At 37.5% G+C, this 19,658-nt stretch overlaps 1 protein-coding gene across 1 annotated transcript; it reads left to right on the forward strand.

Annotated features, from left to right (window-relative positions):
• Positions 1-16,070: 16,070 nt before the first annotated feature.
• On the forward strand, positions 16,071-17,572 carry LOC121807349 (nucleoporin GLE1-like). Its single transcript, XM_042207569.1, has 2 exons — positions 16,071-16,121; positions 16,222-17,572. The coding sequence occupies exon 2, from the start codon at positions 16,375-16,377 to the stop codon at positions 17,425-17,427; it is 1,053 nt and encodes a 350-aa protein (XP_042063503.1). The 5' UTR covers positions 16,071-16,121; positions 16,222-16,374; the 3' UTR covers positions 17,428-17,572.
• The last annotated feature ends 2,086 nt before the right edge of the window (positions 17,573-19,658 follow it).

Raw genomic sequence — 19,658 nt, forward strand, 5'->3', positions numbered from 1 at the left:
ATATATATTTTAATTCACATAATGCCAAGATCTGAAGTTGAAGATAACTCTCTCGGTTTTAGTTAAATAAGGTTATCGCAATTTCTAGTTAATCATGAAATAAGCGTGTCTTTAGAGTAACAATTCTCGCAGCAAAAAAAATCGATTTTGATTTTTTCTAGTTTGAGAAAAGCACTCAAACCAATGATGGCTGTAAAACACAAAAATAACATTGCCAACACCTAATCAAAAGAAAATTAATACAAGTCGGTTGACATAGGTTGGATATTTTAGTATAATTGGATTAACTTGATTGATCAATAGGATCATAATGAGACATCAAATAAGTTGAAAGTGCGGAGTTGTCACGACCGCCCATACAAGGGGTACCACAAACGCGGCGATCGTGACCGACATGCATGGATTACAATTTAAAAGAACAACTTAATTAATTTAAAGAAAGAAAAACAACTTAGTTTAAAGAGTTTAAGGTTATAATTTTTTTTTTTGAAAAGACATAAGGTAAAATACTTTTAAAAAGGACAACGGGAAAAATTAGACTTAAGAAATACAACAACTAATAACTAAAGTTGAACAAACACTTAACTTAAATCTCGAAGAATAAAATTTTCAAAAGACAACGTAAACACTAGTTTAAAGCTCATCACCACCATACATGTTCAAACATAAAACATAAAGGAAAGATTAAGTCTTGAGTCATAGTTCAAGTTATAGCAGCGGAAAATACGGTTTAAGGAGAGTCAAGGACGACGCCTATGTATGACGACACAAACGCATCCTAAGTACTTAAGCTAGCTCAACATCCACCGCAACATCCCGCTCAACCTGCACATAAGAAAATAATATGCAGGGCTGAGTACTTGTTGTACTCAATGGGCTCATACCGAAAATATTTTAATAATAGTTATGTCATCCATACCAGTGATCTCGAGTTTTATGTAGTAAGAAAAATATCACGAGAAACACAAAAGTATTCAAGTCTGGCCAGACAATTTATCTCCCCACTTTTCACATCAATCCAACAATCACAATCACAGTGCGACGAAAGTGTGGCCACACTATTCGCCCACGAGACCGGCCGACTTGCAAGGACGGCTCACGATCCCACCAGTGTACACAGCCCGATAGGGTTTACGGCCCTACTCGGACCCGAATTCGTTTCACAACACAGCCATATAGCCTAACGGAGTAAACTCATACGAACTAGGCATCAGGCACACAATCTCATAACAAAAACAACATGGCATGACATAACAGTTAAACCACCCTTATATCTCCACATAATATTTTTCGGAAAAGTAAAGAGGTTTGAAAAGAAAGCCCATCTCGTTCTCTTAGCAATTCACAACCCACTTAGCAACTCTCGATCCTCGAGTTCACGACTACACAACACCCTCGTCAAAGACAACACAATTAGTTTCCCCCAACAACATATTACTATGCATGTCCTATCGATTCTCTCGTCGTTTTTCTCAAATCCCCGACCCAACATACGCCACAAAGATGGGAGAACACATCGTAACACATTTCGATTTATCACACGTGATCACATCATTTAGACACGTTCCTCGGACATACATGTATCATATAATACTTTTAAACATGAAAATAAGTGTTATTTTAACAAGGCAGAAAACTGGCAGAACTGCGCGACCGTTTTGTAAAAATCACTATAAAATCACCCTACCTCAAAAGATGCTAAATTTTGGTCACAATACAGAATACACATTCAAGTTCATACATGAAAAGTTTCACACCGAAATCACGTCATTTAGTCAGTCATATCACATATTGAACTCTCTGGTCGTAGCATACAATTTCCGACAGTATTGCGCAGTTCATTTGAAAAATTCATCATAAATTTAACACGACTCAGAAGACACTTTAAATTTGCATATAGTTCAAGAATCACATCAATCGGAGGTCATTTGGTCAGTCAAACAGAAAACGAAACATTCATGGCGAGAACTCACGTTTCTGGCAGATTTGCGCAGTCAACTTCAAAAATTTATTAAAAATTCATTTTTCGATAAAACAGGCTGAAATTTACATGAAACACAGAAAACACCTTGAAGTTTACTCAGTAAAAATTTCATAGCAAAATTCGTTCGTTTGATGGGTCGAATACAGATCATAAGTCACTGGTCGTGCATCACAGATTTCTGGTTCAAATTCGGGATTAGGTTTTTTTTTTTTTTTTTTTTAACTTCCACAACACAACCACCGATTTTTCATGCTCGAAAATACATAATCATGCTTACACATTCTTCATACACATGTTTGCATACAACCTCATATTATTCACAAATATTTCGATCCAATACACATGATTCCAATCAACAACGTAAAAATCAAACAAGTTCTTACGAACACACAATTTCCCTCCCTTTAAAACTTGCGATCTATCAAACCTACACTCTCTACATGCATGTAGGACTCAAAACATGGTTCAAAAGAGAAGGAGAAGAAAAAGTGTGCAATTATACCTTCCTTTACAAAAACCAAATCGGTAGAAGAGAAGAACGAAGCGATCCGTCGGAACCTCTTGAAGGTACTTTCAGTGGATGCAAGAATAAGCTTGAATGGAAGATTTTTGGAGATGGGAGAGTGGGAGAAGAATGAAAAAAAACGTGTGGGAGAGGGAGAGAAGAGAGGGGACGTTTTTTTTGTAGGGAGAATAGGGGCTAGGGTTTGTTTAATTGCTATTTATTTGTTAGGTTTAAAATCACACACATAAGGAATTAATTAAATTGGAGGAGATATAAAAAAAAGAAATTCCCACAATTGAAATAAAAAGGTGGCGTGTGATTTGAAGGTGGGGAAGTCAAAATTTTGTGATTTAATTACAAGGAAATATAGCAATATTTACTTGGAGAGAATATATTCATAATTTAGGAAATAAAAATAATGAATACAAGGGAATAATTTAAATTAAATCTCCAAGTAGGAAATAATAGGAGGGGGCCGAAAATTTAAGGAGAAGTTGTACAAGGAATTTATTTAAATCCCCAATTAAACAAAATAGGATTTAAATTAAGTAATTTCTTTATAGGAAAAAGGCTCCCATAAAATAGGCAACAATTAATTAAATTCCCACAAGGAAAAATAATGCAAAGGGGCGTGTGATATGGAGGAAAAATAGAAGGAAAATATTCACATCCCCAATTAATTTGACATGAGAATTTATTTGAATAAAAGGGGGTTCCACAAAGTAGGAACAAATAAAATATCCTCCATATTTTATTGGAGGGGCCGAAAATTATTAGGCTAAAATAGCCAAGGAAATGTTCCAATTCTCTATTTATTTTGGGTGAAGAAAAAAAAATATGTGGCATGATTTAATTGGATTTAATTTAAAAGAAGAGAGTCAATAAAGCACCAATTAAATCAAATGAAAAATAATTCAATCGCCTATTGGAGATTTTCGAAACTCCCAAGGATAAAAGGATGGAGTTCGAATTTCATGTAGTGTAATTTAAGGTCCATTGGTTTGGATTTAATTTAGAATAATGTCCCAAAACAATTAATTAAATCCACAAACAGAAGTATTATTTCAATAATTTGGGAGGGCCGAATTTTTCAATGAATTGACTTGAGAAAGAATAAATGCATGATCCTATTAATTATTTCCCCACATTGGAATAACATAAATCTCAAGCTCGTCATTCCATAATAACCACGTCAATTTTTTTCACACAAAGCACTTAATCACATAGAAACAAACGTTTCAGAATTCCCCAAAATTCCAATTACATGAAAAGAAGTCACAAAAGTTTGGGATGTTACATCCTTCCCCTCTAAACAGAAATTTCGTCTCGAAATTTAAACGTCTCACACAAACAGATCGGGAAACTTTTCTTTCATCTTATCTTCTAACTCCCACGTAGCTTCCTCGGGACCATGGTGCTTCCACAACACCTTCACGGATGCTATCGACTTGTTTCGAAGCTCTTGTACCTTCCGATCTAGTATTGCTTCGGGCTTTTCCTTGTAGCTCATGTCGGGGGTTAGGATCACTTCCTCTTGATGAATCACATGCTTGGGGTCGAACACGTACTTGCGCAACTGCGACACGTGGAACACGTTGTGCACGTTCCCAAAGCTGGGAGGTAACGCCAATCGATACGCTACAGGACCTACTTCGTCGATGATCTCGTACGGTCCCACAAAACGCGGTTTCAGCTTGCCTTTCACTCCAAATCTCACAACTCCTCTCGTCGGGGATACCTTCAAGAACACTTTGTCACCAATGTCGAATTTGATTTCCGTTCGACGCACATCAGCATATGACTTCTGTCTATCTTGAGCTTCCTTGATCCTTGCGCGGATTTGGTGCACAATTTCGGTCATCTCCTTTATGGCGTCGGGTCCTAACATCTTTCTCTCGCCAACTTCATCCCAAAAAAAGTGGGGATTGACACTTCCTGCCGTACAAAGCTTCATACGGAGCTATATTGATCGTCGCTTGATAGCTATTGTTGTAGGCAAATTCAACCAATGGTAGAACCGTTTCCCAACTTTCCCCTCTATCTAAGACAACTGCTCGCAACATATCTTCAAGTGTCTGAATTGTCCTCTCGGACTACCCATCCGATTGCGGGTGATATGCAGTGCTGAAGTTCAGTTGTGTGCCCAATTCGAATTGCATACTCATCCAAAACTTTGATGTGAACTTCGTATCGCGGTCGGATACAATGGTCTTTGGCACTCCGTGCAATCGCACAATCTCGTTCACGTAGAGCTTTGCTAGTTTGTCCGCGCCATAAGTAATCTTAATCGGTAAGAAGTGCACGCTTTTAGTAAGTCGATCAATGATCACCCAGATTGTAGTGTTGCCCTTCTGTGACCTTGGCAAACCCATCACGAAATCCATAGCTAGATGCTCCCACTTCCATTCGGGAATTTCGAGCGGTTGTAACTTCCCATATGGCCGTTGGTGTAAGGCCTTCACTTGTTGGCATGCTAGACATCGTTCCACAAATGACGCTACGTCTCCTTTCATTCCATTCCACCAAAACTGTTGTTTCAAATCCCGATACATCTTCGTGCTTCCGGGGTGTGTGGTGTAAGGCGTGTCGTGCGCTTCACTCAAAATCTCCTCTTTTAGCACCTCATCGCTTGGCACACACAATTGTCCATCATACGTCAAAGCATTATCCGCCTCCTCACGGTAATGATCAAGCTTCTCGGCTCTCACCTTCGCACGTAACTCCTCCAACCTTCCATCACGTCGCTGGGCTTCTATGAGCTTGGTCCTCAAGTCTGGCTCAATCACTAGCGTCGCCAATCTTGCACCCACTGTCTTGGGCGCTTTCACTATCTCCAAACTCATCTTGTCGAACTCGTGAATCAACGCTTCCTCTTACGTTAGGAAATAAGCCAGTTGAGGTTGGTTCTTCCTACTCAAAGCATCGGCGACCACGTTCGCCTTGCCCGGATGGTAATTAATACCGCAGTCATAGTCTTTCACGACCTCTAACTAACGTCGTTGTCGCATGTTTAGCTCCTTCTGCTCGAAGAAGTACTTGAGACTCTTGTGATCGGTGTAGATTTCGCATCTCACTCCATAGAGAAGATGTCTCCAAATTTTCAGTGCATGCACCACTGCTGCTAACTCCAAATCATGCGTCGGAAAATTCAACTCATTCGGTCTCAACTGTCGGGAAGCATATGCTATCACCTTCCCATCCTGCATTAACACACATCCTAGTCCTACTTTCGACGCGTCCGTATAGACAGCGAAGTCCTTGTCGGGTTCTGGTACCGCTAGGACTGGTGCTGTAGTCAATTTCTCCTTCAATAGTTGGAAACTCGCCTCGCACTCTGGCGTCCAAACCACCTTGATTCCTTTCTTTAGTAGTTGCGTTATCGGTCTCGCAATCTTGGAGAATCCTTCAATGAATCGTCGATAATATCCTGCCAATCCCAAGAAACTGCGGATTTCACTTGGCGTTTTCGGCGATTTCCAATTCTGTACGGCCTCGACCTTTGCTGGGTCTACTTGAATCCCATTTGCCGTCACAATATGACCAAGGAAGTTCACTCGAGTCAACCAAAACTCACACTTACTAAACTTGGCATAAAGTTTCTCCCTTTGCAACGTTTCCAACACTGTTCGTAGGTGTTGTCCATGCTCCTCCTCGTTCTTCGAGTATACCAACACGTCGTCGATGAAGACTAACACAACTTGTCAAGATACTCGTGGAAAACTCGGTTCATCAAGTCCTTAAAACGGCTGGGGCGTTGGTCAGCCCAAATGGAATCACGACGAATTTATAATGGCCATAACGAGTGCGAAAAACAGTCTTAGGCACATCCTCTCGTCGGACCTTTAGTTGATGATACCCTGATCTCAAATCCATTTTCGAGAATACGCCCGCTCCTCGAAGCTGGTCAAACAAGTCGTCAATCCTTGGCAGTGGGTACTTATTCTTCAAGGTCATCTTGTTAAGCTCTCGGTAGTCGATGCACATCCTCATCGTTCCATCCTTCTTCTTAACGAACAAAACTGGCGCTCCCCATGGTGACACACTGGGTCGAATGAAACCCAAGTCTAACAGTTCCTGCAACTGAACCTTCAACTCCGCCAACTCCTTAGGGGCCATTCGGTATGGCGCCTTTGATACTGGCGCCTACCCTGGTTCCAAATCAAAAGTGAACTCCACTTGTCTGTCGGGTGGCGGTCCTGGCAAAGCTTCTGGAAACACATCGGGAAAATCTCGCACTACTGCCACGTCTTCCACTTTCAACTCCTTCTTTTCCTCCCCATTCAAGTACACCAGATATGTCGGACGCCCTTTTCTTATCATCGTAGTTGCTTGTAAAGCAGAGATTATGGAGGTTCGTCTGTTCATGGAGATCCCATACAGGATAGCCGGCTCTTCGCCCGGGGCTTGAAAAGAAATCTGTCTCTCTTTACAGTGAATCGTTGCGTGGTTCTCGGTAAGCCAATCCATTCCCAAGATTATGTCTACATTCTCCAAAGGTATAACGTGCAAAAGCCGAGCTACTACTCCTAACTCTCCTTACACAAACTTTAGTCAAACAGTCTTAACTTGGATATGAACCGATTTTGAATTGTAACAATTAGTTATGATCATCCCCTCGGAGCTTGAAAGAACATATGATAGGTCATGAATATGGGATGGAATCAAATTAATGTCAACTCTCATAGTAGGCTACCAAAAGATAATTCAGTTGTTCGACCAAATTTGAAAGGTCCACACATCAATGAATAATGACTTAAAGGGTTGAGGAAAAGAAATGATCAGTTGCATGAGGATTGAGAAATATAGGCAGTTGTCACAAAGCGGTACTGATCATGGTTCAAGGAAAATCATAATATGGACTGACAGAATCACATCAATGAGTTCATAAGTTTGTGAAAGGCAATCGAAGTCAAAGGGGCTATTGAAAACAAAAATCAAGTGGATTAAGTTTGTTAAGGTAAGGAACAAAATGTAGGCCTTAACTTCATTTTGTAGAAAGAAAGGTTCTATTATGGAAAGGATACATGAACTGAACCAAAAAGAATTTCACTCTGAAAGAAAGAACTTGACACAGATATGGTGACCAGATGAAAAGTTGAACAAAAGTTTCAAGAGAAATATCCCACAGAAAACATGTCTGCGAAACGTGATCGTATTGAAGGACATAACTGCAAGCAGTCTTAGGAATGAAGCTCAATAGTAAAGTCTCACGGAGTCAAAGTATGGTCCGTATAAATAATAGGTCAAAGAAGACTACAATCAAACCAAGTGTCCAAAGTTATGAAGGCAATACCACTTTCCAAGAACTGAAAGTGAGTTATGACTCAATGGATGAAAAGGAATAATATGCGTTACTTGCACAGAGTGAGTGGAACAAGACGTTAAATAGACAAGGGCTCACGATTATTTGAAAGGTCCTGAAAGACAACTTCTTAGAATCCAAGTAAGAACTGTTGATTAAAATGTTCGTTCTAGCTGTTAAAATCGCACCTCCTCATTCATCTTTCGCGAGCCAAAACTGGTAACATCGCTATAGGAACTGTGGATTCCACGCTGAGATTCTTCGTATCGTTGCCACTAATAATTATAGTCGGAAACCATATCTTCATAATATTCTTCGCACCTCATAAAAACCATTCTCTTACAACATCGTAATTATACTCGCGCTCCCAACGTGCTATAACAGTCATTTTCGTCGCATCGCCACTTTTGACATAAGAAAGAGTTTACCTATTAGATCACAAGTATGATCTCTCCCCGTTGTAGGATTAAGTCATATAGCATCTTCTCTTGAAGTCATCGTCTTCGTATTCTCTTTATTCTTATCGTTCAGGAAAACGATAGTGGATTTGTAATTATCCAATGGAGTTCGCATTCGCACCACATATTTCCATTTATCTTATCACTCAGAAAAGTGACATTGCAGTTGTAACAACTAAGTTCGATATCGTTCGGTCAAACAAACATTTTGGGCATTCTATGTTTGCATACAGAGTTCATAGCATCGTACTTTCTTCTATCAACACTTTCATAAAATACCTCACACTTTAACGTCCATAAATCATTACTTACACATGATTCACGTACCAAATAATTCAACATGCATAAACGTATATCGCCATACATAACTACGTCTTATTCCTCATTCACTTCCAGATCCAAATTTTCCCCAAAAGAAAAGAACTAACATGCTTTTGTTTAAGGTTCAAAGAATTTTTTTTTTCTTCAAAAAGTTCCAACAACTTTCCACAACATAAATATTTTTCCCACTAGAACAACTAGTCATTAATATTGCAAAACTCATGTCACATTTGCATTCCAAACAAAATACTCATGCACTTCACATATATGTTTGAGACAACATTTTTAGATTACTCATTTTTTTTTTCAAAAAAGTTTCAACATTCTCAAAACAACTCGTCAATTTCCACCTTTCTTGTAAAACACGCCATCTTCCTATGTTCACATGCTTACGTCATAACAATTTCACACACACAACACATATTAAGGTCATCTTGCCAATCATGCTCATGTCTCACATAATCATACCATAACAATATTACATTCACACATACAACTCGTGCTTAGATCATCTTGCCAACCATGCTCATACTCCACATAATCATACTATCACAATATCATATTCACATATACATAATACATGCTTATATTATCGTACCGATCATGCTCATATAATCATTCCATTACAACTCATCCTTATGCATATCATTCATTCACATGCATAACTTGTCAACGTCATATCATATCATCATACATTTTCATGCATCAATCTTCCATACTTTCAACAATTTAAACATACCTCACTTTCATCGGTTGAGCGTGATGCTTTGGATGTTGAGCCTTCGTGACACTTCTAGTCAAATAAGGGTTCACTAACATAGACTTAAAGTGAAAGAAGACTCTCGGACCAGAGCGAAAGAACAAAGCTCTGATACCACTCTGTCACGACCGCCCATACAAGGGGTACCACAAACGCGGCGATCGTGACCGACATGCATGGATTACAATTTAAAAGAACAACTTAATTAATTTAAAGAAAGAAAAACAACTTAGTTTAAAGAGTTTAAGGTTATAATTTTTTTTTTGAAAAGACATAAGGTAAAATACTTTTAAAAAGGACAACGGGAAAAATTAGACTTAAGAAATACAACAACTAATAACTAAAGTTGAACAAACACTTAACTTAAATCTCGAAGAATAAAATTTTCAAAAGACAACGTAAACACTAGTTTAAAGCTCATCACCACCATACATGTTCAAACATAAAACATAAAGGAAAGATTAAGTCTTGAGTCATAGTTCAAGTTATAGCAGCGGAAAATACGGTTTAAGGAGAGTCAAGGACGACGCCTATGTATGACGACACAAACGCATCCTAAGTACTTAAGCTAGCTCAACATCCACCGCAACATCCCGCTCAACCTGCACATAAGAAAATAATATGCAGGGCTGAGTACTTGTTGTACTCAATGGGCTCATACCGAAAATATTTTAATAATAGTTATGTCATCCATACCAGTGATCTCGAGTTTTATGTAGTAAGAAAAATATCACGAGAAACACAAAAGTATTCAAGTCTGGCCAGACAATTTATCTCCCCACTTTTCACATCAATCCAACAATCACAATCACAGTGCGACGAAAGTGTGGCCACACTATTCGCCCACGAGACCGGCCGACTTGCAAGGACGGCTCACGATCCCACCAGTGTACACAGCCCGATAGGGTTTACGGCCCTACTCGGACCCGAATTCGTTTCACAACACAGCCATATAGCCTAACGGAGTAAACTCATACGAACTAGGCATCAGGCACACAATCTCATAACAAAAACAACATGGCATGACATAACAGTTAAACCACCCTTATATCTCCACATAATATTTTTCGGAAAAGTAAAGAGGTTTGAAAAGAAAGCCCATCTCGTTCTCTTAGCAATTCACAACCCACTTAGCAACTCTCGATCCTCGAGTTCACGACTACACAACACCCTCGTCAAAGACAACACAATTAGTTTCCCCCAACAACATATTACTATGCATGTCCTATCGATTCTCTCGTCGTTTTTCTCAAATCCCCGACCCAACATACGCCACAAAGATGGGAGAACACATCGTAACACATTTCGATTTATCACACGTGATCACATCATTTAGACACGTTCCTCGGACATACATGTATCATATAATACTTTTAAACATGAAAATAAGTGTTATTTTAACAAGGCAGAAAACTGGCAGAACTGCGCGACCGTTTTGTAAAAATCACTATAAAATCACCCTACCTCAAAAGATGCTAAATTTTGGTCACAATACAGAATACACATTCAAGTTAATACATGAAAAGTTTCACACCGAAATCACGTCATTTAGTCAGTCATATCACATATTGAACTCTCTGGTCGTAGCATACAATTTCCGACAGTATTGCGCAGTTCATTTGAAAAATTCATCATAAATTTAACACGACTCAGAAGACACTTTAAATTTGCATATAGTTCAAGAATCACATCAATCGGAGGTCATTTGGTCAGTCAAACAGAAAACGAAACATTCATGGCAAGAACTCACGTTTCTGGCAGATTTGCGCAGTCAACTTCAAAAATTTATTAAAAATTCATTTTTCGATAAAACAGGCTGAAATTTACATGAAACACAGAAAACACCTTGAAGTTTACTCAGTAAAAATTTCATAGCAAAATTCGTTCGTTTGATGGGTCGAATACAGATCATAAGTCACTGGTCGTGCATCACAGATTTCTGGTTCAAATTCGGGATTAGGTTTTTTTTTTTTTTTTTTAACTTCCACAACACAACCACCGATTTTTCATGCTCGAAAATACATAATCATGCTTACACATTCTTCATACACATGTTTGCATACAACCTCATATTATTCACAAATATTTCGATCCAATACACATGATTCCAATCAACAACGTAAAAATCAAACAAGTTCTTACGAACACACAATTTCCCTCCCTTTAAAACTTGCGATCTATCAAACCTACACTCTCTACATGCATGTAGGACTCAAAACATGGTTCAAAAGAGAAGGAGAAGAAAAAGTGTGCAATTATACCTTCCTTTACAAAAACCAAATCGGTAGAAGAGAAGAACGAAGCGATCCGTCGGAACCTCTTGAAGGTACTTTCAGTGGATGCAAGAATAAGCTTGAATGGAAGATTTTTGGAGATGGGAGAGTGGGAGAAGAATGAAAAAAAACGTGTGGGAGAGGGAGAGAAGAGAGGGGACGTTTTTTTTTGTAGGGAGAATAGGGGCTAGGGTTTGTTTAATTGCTATTTATTTGTTAGGTTTAAAATCCCACACATAAGGAATTAATTAAATTGGAGGAGATATAAAAAAAAGAAATTCCCACAATTGAAATAAAAAGGTGGCGTGTGATTTGAAGGTGGGGAAGTCAAAATTTTGTGATTTAATTACAAGGAAATATAGCAATATTTACTTGGAGAGAATATATTCATAATTTAGGAAATAAAAATAATGAATACAAGGGAATAATTTAAATTAAATCTCCAAGTAGGAAATAATAGGAGGGGGCCGAAAATTTAAGGAGAAGTTGTACAAGGAAATTATTTAAATCCCCAATTAAACAAAATAGGATTTAAATTAAGTAATTTCTTTATAGGAAAAAGGCTCCCATAAAATAGGCAACAATTAATTAAATTCCCACAAGGAAAAATAATGCAAAGGGGCGTGTGATATGGAGGAAAAATAGAAGGAAAATATTCACATCCCCAATTAATTTGACATGAGAATTTATTTGAATAAAAGGGGGTTCCACAAAGTAGGAACAAATAAAATATCCTCCATATTTTATTGGAGGGGCCGAAAATTATTAGGCTAAAATAGCCAAGGAAATGTTCCAATTCTCTATTTATTTTGGGTGAAGAAAAAAAAATATGTGGCATGATTTAATTGGATTTAATTTAAAAGAAGAGAGTCAATAAAGCACCAATTAAATCAAATGAAAAATAATTCAATCGCCTATTGGAGATTTTCGAAACTCCCAAGGATAAAAGGATGGAGTTCGAATTTCATGTAGTGTAATTTAAGGTCCATTGGTTTGGATTTAATTTAGAATAATGTCCCAAAACAATTAATTAAATCCACAAACAGAAGTATTATTTCAATAATTTGGGAGGGCCGAATTTTTCAATGAATTGACTTGAGAAAGAATAAATGCATGATCCTATTAATTATTTCCCCACATTGGAATAACATAAATCTCAAGCTCGTCATTCCATAATAACCACGTCAATTTTTTTCACACAAAGCACTTAATCACATAGAAACAAACGTTTCAGAATTCCCCAAAATTCCAATTACATGAAAAGAAGTCACAAAAGTTTGGGATGTTACAGGAGTGTACATTTATTTGAATTCCTTATGATTAGACGGGGGTTCGGGGGCAGCGCCCCTGAGTAGCGGGGTCCAAGGGGCAGCCATCATAATCATATTTCCATTAAAGTTGCTATACAGAAAATTCATCCGAAAATATAATTTCCGATAATTGAAGGACTAAATTACAATATTCGAAACCCGCCAAAAAACTGTTAAAAACAGTTGTGATATTGAAGGGATGCAACGTTTCACTTTCAACCTCTTTTTATTGATCATCTTCTTGTTCGAAAAAAGGATCACAGAAATTGCATACGAATCTTCAATACATGAATTGCATCCGATCAAATATTGGCAGAACCGTCAAATTGATTTGATCTGAAAGTGTTTTCACGCCTTTCAGGATATCCAAATTGTTCACGTTTGATAATATCTCCCTAACAACATATCACCTACCATTTCACCATAGGATCATTGAAAATAAATCCAAACTTCATAGTTAGTAATTTTTATAATTTCTTTTCAAAATTATAGAATATATCAAAATTGGCAAAACTTTTTCATTTTTTTTTGAAAATTTGCCCTAAATTGACATGTATCGATGGACCACTATATACAATTCGATGCAAATGAATGCGTGTGATTGCAATCATAAGATAATGTAAAGTAAAATTTAGTATCCAAACCATCGTATAATATCAACGTGATGAGATTTGATGAATCAAATACCATATTACTATACATGAAATGTGGTCCTACTAGATTTAAAACGAGGATATCAATGTATTATTATTGAAATTTATAATACGGTCTTTGTCGTAAATGTTAATGTATTATTGACATTAATAATACTCTCTTATCATAACTAAATAATTATTGATGATAGTTGGCCAAAATGGGTCCCAAGCTGCTGACAGTTCATTATAATGAAATAGAATAACGTTCTCACGATAAGATTCCACGACTATTAATTATCATTACATTACTTATTTAACTAGTGTAGACACAAATAACACAATGACAAAATTTTAGATTTAGTAAATAAATACTATAACTGCAATCTTATTGTAGTACTTTTTTTATATATATTAATATACCTTGCTTGTTGGCACGAGCAATATCTCTATGTCTAAAAAAAATATCTCTATGTCTGTTCAATTATTAATACATGAAATTTTTAAATAAAGCCGGTGATTTATATATCAGAAATAGGGCGGCAATGATATGAAGATAACATAATTCATTTTATAAATAATACGGATTTAAGATTTTCTTATTACTTATCATTTTCAATAGACTAACAGACCTTCCAAACACAATCAATTAGCAATTTGTATTGGTTTATGTGAGGAACAACAATACTCCATGAAAACGTGGCTTTGATTTGATGTAATTTGTAAAATAATAAAGTCAATTACATGTTTTAAGTTATTAATATCAAACTAAATATATAAAATAAAATAAATAATGCTAAATTAGTATTAAACGATAGCAATGATTACCGATGATGTGATTTTTTAGATACTGAAATGCATTAAAAAAATGATGTGGAAAGAGGCTATCAAGTTGCACAAAATACATAAGAATAGTCTCATAAAAGTAGATGTATAGTCTACTATTGAAGCATAAGTATTAAAACGTTGGCCGCCAATAACTTTGCATTGAAATGAAGGTTAAGAGTGAAGAGATTCAAATATATCTCAATTTAGCATGATTTTGGCAGTTGAAAGAATTCATGTATGCCATCTCCAACCAACCACAATACGTACTATCATACTATGATATGTACAATGTTTCAAAAATTACAATATACTCCCTTCATCCCGGTTAAAATGACATATTCTTAGTCGGCATGAGATTTTAGAAGTTATTAGTTAATGTGGTTAATTAAAGAGAGAAAGAGTGGGTATAATTATGTAACTAACTCGAACTTTAATAATACAGAGCAAGTGATAGCAGATAGACGCCATAAATATAGTATCGGTCATGATAAAAAAAATGCTCTTTGTAGTTATATATATTTTTTTATTCATTCATAAAAATTGTATCTTTCTATTTTTAATAATTGGTGTGATATTTATTCTCCATCTCTCTATCCTATTTATCCACTTTTAACAAAGGGCATGAACAACCTATGCTTAGTGATTGCCGAAACCATATAGGGCAAAATTCTCAAAAGGATGCTTATTGGACCAGACATCCACCGTTAGGATTTATAGGCCCAATTTTTATCCATTACAAAAGAGGGAAACACATTAGAGGCTCTCGTGTGTTTAAGCAAGGCGCGAGAGGCTATCGCGTTTCCATTCACGAATAAGAGTTCCGATTCATTATTTCTATAAATGGTAATATGTCTTACATTCCTCTAACTTATTCTATTCACAGATCATTTAAAACTACAAGTGAAACCTATCCATTAACTTTCTTCCATCTATTTTTTGAATATTTTTCAAAACCCATGCCGGAAAAAAACGGGACTCCTATTCGGGGACGGAAGAATAATTTAATATGTAACGAATAAACAAGAATATAATAATAAATGTGAAAAGTGTTCGGTCCTTGTGATATAAGTTATTTTATGCAAATAATGTTGATAAGCATTTGAGCAACTAAGTGCTTAAGATTAAATATTTACGTCCAGATGGAATGTGGATGTCCTATTAATATTCTAACCAATTTTTATGATTACCTTATTTACCAATTTCACATATAAAAGCATATAATTCACTGCCAACATTATTGTTTTGAACGAAGAAAATATACATTATGAGTGGAGAATTTAGTAGGGGGATAAGTTTCAGTATAAAGTAGCTACGAAAACAGAAACTGAATAATTTTGATGTACAAATACAAAGAAAAACAAGACTATTGTCTGCATAAGTACATATACATTGAAACATTCGAAATTAGTGTAACAATTGGATAAAATATTTTGAGTGCATCCTAATTTAAGCACGTCTACTTCACCTCATTCATAGTACTTAATATATTTCAAAAAGGATAATAATAGAAAATTAATTATATGGTTTCAGTTATAAGAAAACGGCCAAAGTGAATAACCACCAATTATATTCCTGAATTAACGAATTTTGAAATCACTACCTTTATATCATTCAATTTTGCCGCCTTTTTTCTTCTTTTTTTTTCCTCCCACTTTTCTTCGAAAATACTCACGAAAATGGGGGTTGTCAGTCTCATTTGGAGGCTACCTGCAAACATTCTACACTCCGCGGCTTCCTCTCTAACGTCGGTACGATCTTCTTCTTCTCTCATTTCAAAAATTCAATCTCACATTGTTTGCAGTTTCTTCCGCTTTTCGACTCGATTCATCAAACATCAAGGTTTTGCAGCCATGGATTTCCCCTGGAGTAGGAGGAAGAGGAGAAGCCACCGCCAAAAAATCCCCACGCCGCCGCCCGCTGCACACGTGCGTCGCCTCGTGCCTCTCCATCGCGGGCAGAGCCGCCGCGAAGGCGCAGGATCTCGACGCGCCGCTCGGACCCATGGTGAAGAGGTCGATCTCGACTTTCCACGCCTTCTGCCCCTCCTTCGTCCACGACGCCGCGATTCGCTGCTCCGGCCTGGTAATCGCCATCGACGACCAAATCCTCGCAATCGAGGGTAAAATCGAGGCGAATTTCCCCCAATCCGCGCCGCTCTTCGACGGAATCGACGGCATCGTCCTCCGCGCGGAGGCTCTGCCCGAGCAAATCGACGACGCGGTGAGGAAATTCCCGATCCGCTTCCCGCTCCTCGATTGGGCGATCATGCTCCTCATCTCATGGATCACTTTCCTCCTCTCGATCCTCATCCGCCTCGGATCTAAATCCGCGAGGGAGAAGGAGATCACCGTCGACCTCAACTGCAAATCGCACAACAAATCTAAGGAGCACACGAAATCGGTGCAGTTCGAGAAGCCGTACTCCTACGCCGACGCAGCGAGGAACCACCACGCGCCGCCGCCGAAATCGGTGCAGTTCGAAGAGGCACACGGCGAGGTAGTGCGTTTGTCGGTGAAGAGGATGCATTCGTGGAGGAGCAGGATAAAGGCGCTGGAAGAGCCGCTGAACGCAGGGGATTCGCCGATGTACTCATCCTACCAGTCGGCGAACACTTCTCCGGTGTCCGATTGCTCGTCGCAAGACGAGAATCACTCGTTCAACCAGACGCTGGGATGCAGCACCTACAAGGAGGCGCTCGAGAAGGAGAAGGAGAAGGAAGAAGACGAGCCGAGCACGTATAAAGAGGCGCTGGAGAAGGAGAAGAAGGAAAACGAGCCGAGCACGTATAAAGAGGCGCTCGAGAAGGAGAAGAAGGAAAACGAGCCGAGCACGTACAAAGAGGCGCTCGAGAAGGAGAAGAAGGAAGACGAGACGCAGGAGGAGCCGAGCACGTATAAGGAGGCGCTCGAGAAGGAAGACGAGACGCAGGAGGAGCCGAGCACGTATAAGGAGGCGCTCGAGAAGGAAGTCGAGACGGAAGAGGAGGAGGAGGAGGAAGAAGAAGAAGATGTAGAATTGAAGGATATTGCGGTAGAAAACATCGAAACCAATTGAAGAAGTAAGTAAGCAATTGTTTGTGGCATACTGATTTTTTGCATGTAGATCATATATATGTATAACTTAGTTTTCTTTTTCTTGTTTTAATGGAGTATAATACTCCATGGCTGCCATTATTTGGCCATTTGTATCATTTTGTTGTCTTTAGTTAGGGGTACAATGAAATCTTGATTTACATGTATAGTTTAAATGTGATCATTCTTTCTTTTGTGAGTGATAATTGTGATACCAACTCCACCAATTGAGTAGAGTGAGAGAATGGACATTGAAGGATATTTGATCGAGAAAATCGGATACTCAAATTCAAAAATAATCTAAAGTGCATATTCGATAGACGATCCGAGGCATATTTTGAGTATTCAAATGCCGGACACAAACTATCTTAAACCGATGAATTCAGTCTTTGAATATCTGTAATCTAGTTAGTGCTCCCTCCATCATAAATTGGTCGAAACTTTAGGTATAAATTGAGTAATACTGAGGAGAGAGAAAAAGATGGTTAAGTTTATTACTCTGTATGTCTTCCAAAGTTTGTCCCATTTTATCATTTTCATCCGTCCCACAAAGTTTGTTCCACTTGTTTTACCAAAAATAGACATTAAATACGTGCTCAATCTTTAGGACACTTATTCCACTACCCACCTTCATTTAATACAAAGTCAAACAATTTCTTAAAACTTGCGCCGAATTAAATTGGGACACCTTGGGCAACGGAGGGAGTAATAATCAGGGTTAAGTTTTTTTTACAAAAAAGAGATGTAACTTGTATGTAAAAAAATGTACTCCCTCCGTCCCGCACTACTCGCACTTATTTCCTTTTTGGGCGTCCCAAGTTACTTGCACTCTTTCCATTTTTAGTAAAAAATTTCACCTACAGCCGTCATTTTTGACTTTCCTATACACTCATTCCTTAATCTCCGTGCCGAAAAGGAAAGGAGCGAGTAGCCCGGGACGGAGGGAGTATTAAATTATTTTTATTATTTTATGCTAATTATGTAACCATTGTATAACAATGTAATTCACATATATATCCGATTTATATTAAGTAACAATGTAGAGAATCAAAGAATACAATAAACGAACATAAAAATAGAACAAGAGAATAGAGTTTCAAAGATGGTTGCGAGCATGAGTTTCCAAATTGGGGTTTTATTGAAGGGAGATGTTGTTATGCAGATTTAATTGTCGAGGAGTCTTGTGACTAATCAAGAAGCAGTGGCAGCAAGACATGAAGAAAGAAGAGATTGAAAAAATGAAGAAAGAAGAGAGAGGGAAGGAAAGAGAAAGTAGAGATGATTTTGATGATGGAGACACTAAACCTACTTTTTTAAAAAAATATACTCCCTCCGTTCTGGGCTACTCGCTCATTTCCTTTTCGGCTCGGAGATTAAGGAATGGGTGTATAGGAAAGTCAAAAATGACGGCTGTAGGTGAAATTTTTTACTAAAAATGGAAAGAGTGCAAGTAACTTGGGACGCCCAAAAAGGAAATAAGTGCGAGTAGTGCAGGACGGATGGAGTATTAAACAATAAATTAGATATTGACTGGGTTTACCTGATACCCAATCTGATTATCCTCTTATTCATGTTGTAACTTAATAGAGCAATTATTTAATCGAGACAACAGAAACGCAAAGAGACACAGATTTACGTGGTTCGCTAATGTTGTGTTGACTACGTCCACATGCCGGAAAGAAGAACAGATTGTATGGGCCTAATACAAAAACATAGCATAACGTAGACAATTAGGGCCTCCGTTTGGCTAGCGGCAAACAATACAGATTCAAGGCATACTAACACTAAACTTAATTTTTTTAGTAAAAATATCTAAATATTATCTGCATCTATATTATATGTAGTAGAATTTCTAGATTGTTTATAGTAGAATTATCTAGATATAGAATTATACTATAAAATATCTACTTTTATATGGAAAAATCTAAATATATAGGGAAAATGTCTATGGGTGTGTTATATGATTTGTATTGATACTTTTCTTTGCTTTCTCTAAATAACAGACGCCTTTTGTTGTTTTGGATGTCTACCTATGAAAACATGTATTTTTCCATATCTAGTAATCTTGCAAAACAAATAACTAGATGTTTGCGAATAAAAGATGCATTTTTCCATTTTGGTACATAAACCAATAAAAATATTTATCGTTTTCCGTTGTTGGGACATCCACCAATAAAAAACATTTACTTCCATTTTTAGTAACTCTGCAAAAAA

Source organism: Salvia splendens, chromosome 6 (genome assembly GCF_004379255.2).
Source record: "Salvia splendens isolate huo1 chromosome 6, SspV2, whole genome shotgun sequence".
Classification (NCBI taxonomy): Eukaryota; Viridiplantae; Streptophyta; class Magnoliopsida; order Lamiales; family Lamiaceae; genus Salvia; species Salvia splendens.

What these genes read in the sequence shown, in the direction of transcription:
- LOC121807349 (XM_042207569.1), top strand. Translation starts at nt 16,375, where the DNA reads ATGGTGAAGAGGTCGATCTCGACTTTCCACGCCTTCTGCCCCTCCTTC.